At 43.0% G+C, this 3,881-nt stretch overlaps 1 protein-coding gene across 2 annotated transcripts in view; it reads right to left on the reverse strand.

Annotated features, from left to right (window-relative positions):
* Window positions 1–2,247: 2,247 nt before the first annotated feature.
* Kiaa0586 (KIAA0586 ortholog) overlaps window positions 2,248–3,881 on the reverse strand; it is a 130,227-nt gene continuing 128,593 nt past the window's right edge. Inside the window, exons 30-31 of one of the 2 annotated variants that reach the window (XM_070032601.1) lie at window positions 2,895–2,948; window positions 2,248–2,434 (exon numbers count right to left, since the gene is read on the reverse strand). In XM_070032601.1, the coding sequence (XP_069888702.1) occupies window positions 2,896–2,948 (53 nt within the window). In that variant the 3' untranslated portion in view covers window positions 2,248–2,434; window position 2,895. Of the gene's footprint in view, window positions 2,435–2,869; window positions 2,949–3,881 lie in introns of those variants that run through there. The other variant, XM_070032610.1, reaches the window with a different exon arrangement.

Here is a 3,881-nt window from a genome sequence, read left to right on the forward strand (position 1 = left end):
ACATGCTTCAGGCATAATATTTGCCTTGTCCTACAGACCTGGATAGAAACCTCTGAAATCATGAACTGAAATAAATCTTTCCTGCTTTTTGTTTTCTAAGGTATTGCATCATAATGATGACAACTGATGAACACTCTGGGGAAGAAAATGAGACCATAGCAAGTTTTGGGAGGATTCTTCCTAGACAGGATGCTTTGAACCCCACAGTAGCCAGCATGTCTTGTCACTACTTTGAGGTGTAACAGCCAGGATCTCCACAAAGGACAAGACCTGTTCCAAGAGTCACTGCTCTCAAGTCTGAGCAATGACTTCCTCTGAGGTATTGGTTTTTTCTGTCCATATCTGATTTACCAGTGAGGGCTCCTTTTTACCCACTCACAGTGGGCACCAGGACCCCAAGTACCGACATTCAGTCTCACCAAAAACCTTCCTGCCCAGAAATGGTCTACCATCAGAGATGCTAGACATACATCAGAAAGCACATCCTGCTGGTGGCTGAACACAATTCTTGTCTTTCAGTTCCTCGGTGTTCCAATGACTACTCAATCGATCCCCACAAAAATGACAGAGGAAAGGTCCCTTTAACTTTCTCTGTACCTCGGGTTCCTGCTGCAACAAGAACTACGTTCAGACCATTCATCAGGATGAACTGGTTAACATTTGCAGAGCAGGCAGAAGAGGAAAGAGACATTTAACAGTACAGGCGCTCAGTGGGGGCTGCTCATCCACTGGGCACTTAGCAATTACAGACTGTTTGCAAAGCAGTCTCTGTCCATTCCTAGTGCAAATAACTGCTGTGTTACAAAGGATCTGCATCCCAAACCATCTTGTCACTTACAATCTTCTTTTCAAGATGTGCCATTATGTTGCATTGGTCTTTTAAAAGATAAAAGAGACTCTTATAATTTGAAATAATTCAATTACAGAACCACTTTTCATATGTATTTTGTATGACTTTTAGGAAAAAAAGTGTTTTTGATTGTAGAAGAAACACATTAGTACAGTCATAAAGAAAAGTTCAGGTGATACTTTTTTTTTTTTTTTTTTTGCCGGTCATGGGTCTGGGCGCTGTCCCTCAGCTCTTCAGCTCAAGGCTAGAGCTCTACCACTGGAGCCACAGCGCCACTTCCGGCTTTTTCTGTTTATGTGGTGCTGAGGAATCGAACTCAGGGCCTCATGCTTGCAAGGCATGCACTCTACCGCTGAGCTACCTTCCCAGCCCCAGGTGATACTTTTAAAGTACAAGTCTTGCTGATTCTCTTCCCCCCTTGTTCCCCTCCTTGGGGGTGAAGAGGTAAATTTTGTGATGCACTCTCTTTCCTCTGTCTCTGTCTCTGTTTCTCCTCCTTCTCCTCCTCCTCAGTTTTACATTTATTTGTTGTTGTGGCTATTATTATCATTATTATTCTTTTTGTTTGTTGTAGGACCTGAACTCAGGGCCTGGGTGCTGTCCCTGAGCCTCTTTGTGCTAAGGCTAATGCTCTACCACTTGAGCCACAGCACCACTTCTGTTTTTTGAGTGGTTAATTGGAGATAAGAGTTAGTCTCATGGGGATTTTCTGCCTAGGTTGGCTTCAAACTGTGATCCTCAGATCACAGCCTCCTGAGTAGCTAGGATTCCAGGCGTGAGCCTGGCTTATTCTCATGGTTTTTAAAGACAGGGTCACTCATGACTTCAAATTCATAATCCTGTCTCAGCTTCTCAAGTGTTGAGATTACAGATGTGTACCACCATGCCTGGCTATGATTACTATTTTGAAGAACTTCTTTTGGGGGCTGGGAAGGTGGCTCAGTGGTAGAGCGCTTGCCTTGCATGCTCAAGGCCCTGGGTTCGATACCTCAGCACCACATAAGCAAAAAGAAAAAAGCCGGAAGTGGCTCTGTGGCTCAAGTGGTAGAGCGCTAGCCTTGAGCTGAAGAGCTGAGGGACAGCGCCCAGGCCCAGGGTTCAGGCCCCACGACCGGACCCAAAAAAAAAAAAAAAAAAAAAGAACTTCTTTTGGTTTCCAGTAAAACCATTGCAATCTAAAGCCTTTGTTTCCTTAGAACTCATTAGATACTCAGAGAGTCCTCCAGAACGTTTGTCACAGGAATTGTTCCTCATTTCCTGTCACCTTTCCCTTTAGAAACAGAAGGTACCTACAGTGTACCAGAGGAAAATGATCCAGATGCAGTAGCTTTACTCTGCAAGCCTTCTTCCAGTGCCTGGTAGTTTTAGCAAGCTCCGTGACTAAGGGTGAGGAGAGCAGCATTTCACAGTGGTGTGCTTCAAGCTCCAGAACATATAAAACGTTACACTCAGCTAAGCAGAGTGGGGCCTGTTCTAGGATACCCCCTTCTCCACCTCCAGTTTCCATTCCCCCTGGGCTTTGATTCAGTAAACAAGCCTGTCTCCAATCCTGTGGCAAAGGTTGCTGTCCTCTCGCTCTCTTTTCTGAACAGAGGGAAAATGAACAATTAACTACTATTCTATAACAATCTTTATTTTGTACCTGGTTTGGGGAGACTGAAAAAAAAAAACAAACAACCTTTCCAGACTGTCTCTTTTGCTAATTTCCTTTCATCCTTCCCCCTCCCCCACAACTGAAACACTGGGATTCCCCCTAGGGATTTTATAGAAACCAGCCCATCTGGAATGTTCTGCTGACAGAAATTCAGTAATTGATGCCAGCCGGAGAAAGCACAACCTCTCCCAAGCTTCAGCTCCAGAGCTGCCTTCCCTTCTTTGGCTTGTGGAGGTCAGGCAGCAAGGACTTTCCCCTTTGGGCCGTGTAGCACCAATACTAACAAAATACTCTGAATCCAGTGCCCGATAAATGACAAACTGAATTCATTGTAGTAGAGTCACTTGGTCTGTCTGACTCTCATTTGAACATGTCAGTGATCATACTTACCTCATCCTGCGTGATTGTGGAGGAGAGTTATTTGATCATATTGTCTGGATTCTCCTAAGGAGAAAAGAAAATGTTTTAGGTACTCTTCCCTGAAGAATACATGCAGTACAATTTCTTGAATTATCAGAGAGGCTTTGTAGCTTATTACATGAGTATTATGTGGCTTTATTGTCTGAATTTCAGATCCTTCATCAGTAAAATTAGGAATATAACATCTATTTGGGGGGATTGTTATGAATACTAAATGAGAAGATGTATAAAGCTCATGACATAAGCATTATATGCAGAAAGAATTCCATAGAGGCTACTTATCGTTATTATAGTCTGTACATTGCAGGCATATAATTAGAACTAAACAATTAGTAAATGAGCAAATGACTGAACATAACTCTGTGGGTTAGGAAAGTGCTTGGCCATATGACTGAAATCCATCTACAGAGAGCACACCAACACATGGTGATAGTGTAACCAGTAGATATGGACCACACAAAGGGGACACACCTGCTCAGGGAACCCAGGCCCCTTCCAATCATGTGGTACTCATTCTCAGATTTACAACACGCTCTATTCGCTGCACGACATTCAGGAGGAAGTAAGTGGGAAGGACTTCCTTGTAGAATAGCAACAGGCCGGATTGCATGCTATGATTCACTTACCAACACAACATCTGATAGGCACTGCTACTCACTTGGGACAATGGTTTTTTGTTTTTTTTTTGCTTTTGTTTTGTTTCATTTGATTTTGTGAGACTGCATCTCACTAACTAGCCCAGATTGGCCTATAACTTACTTCATAATCCAGATTGGCCCCATACCTTGGATCCTCCTGCCTCAGCTTCCCAAATGCTGGGATTACAGGTATGTAATAATCACACCCAATGTTAGAATAACACCTTTTGTGGATAGATTGTTTCATTTCCCATTAAAAACCCACCTAGGACTCAATACCTTCACATTAATTTTTAAAAAATAATTATGAAAATGTTGG

This window comes from Dipodomys merriami, unplaced genomic scaffold (genome assembly GCF_024711535.1).
Source record: "Dipodomys merriami isolate MVZ:Mamm:240054 unplaced genomic scaffold, mDipMer1.0.p SCAF_1, whole genome shotgun sequence".
In the NCBI taxonomy this organism is placed as follows: domain Eukaryota; kingdom Metazoa; phylum Chordata; class Mammalia; order Rodentia; family Heteromyidae; genus Dipodomys; species Dipodomys merriami.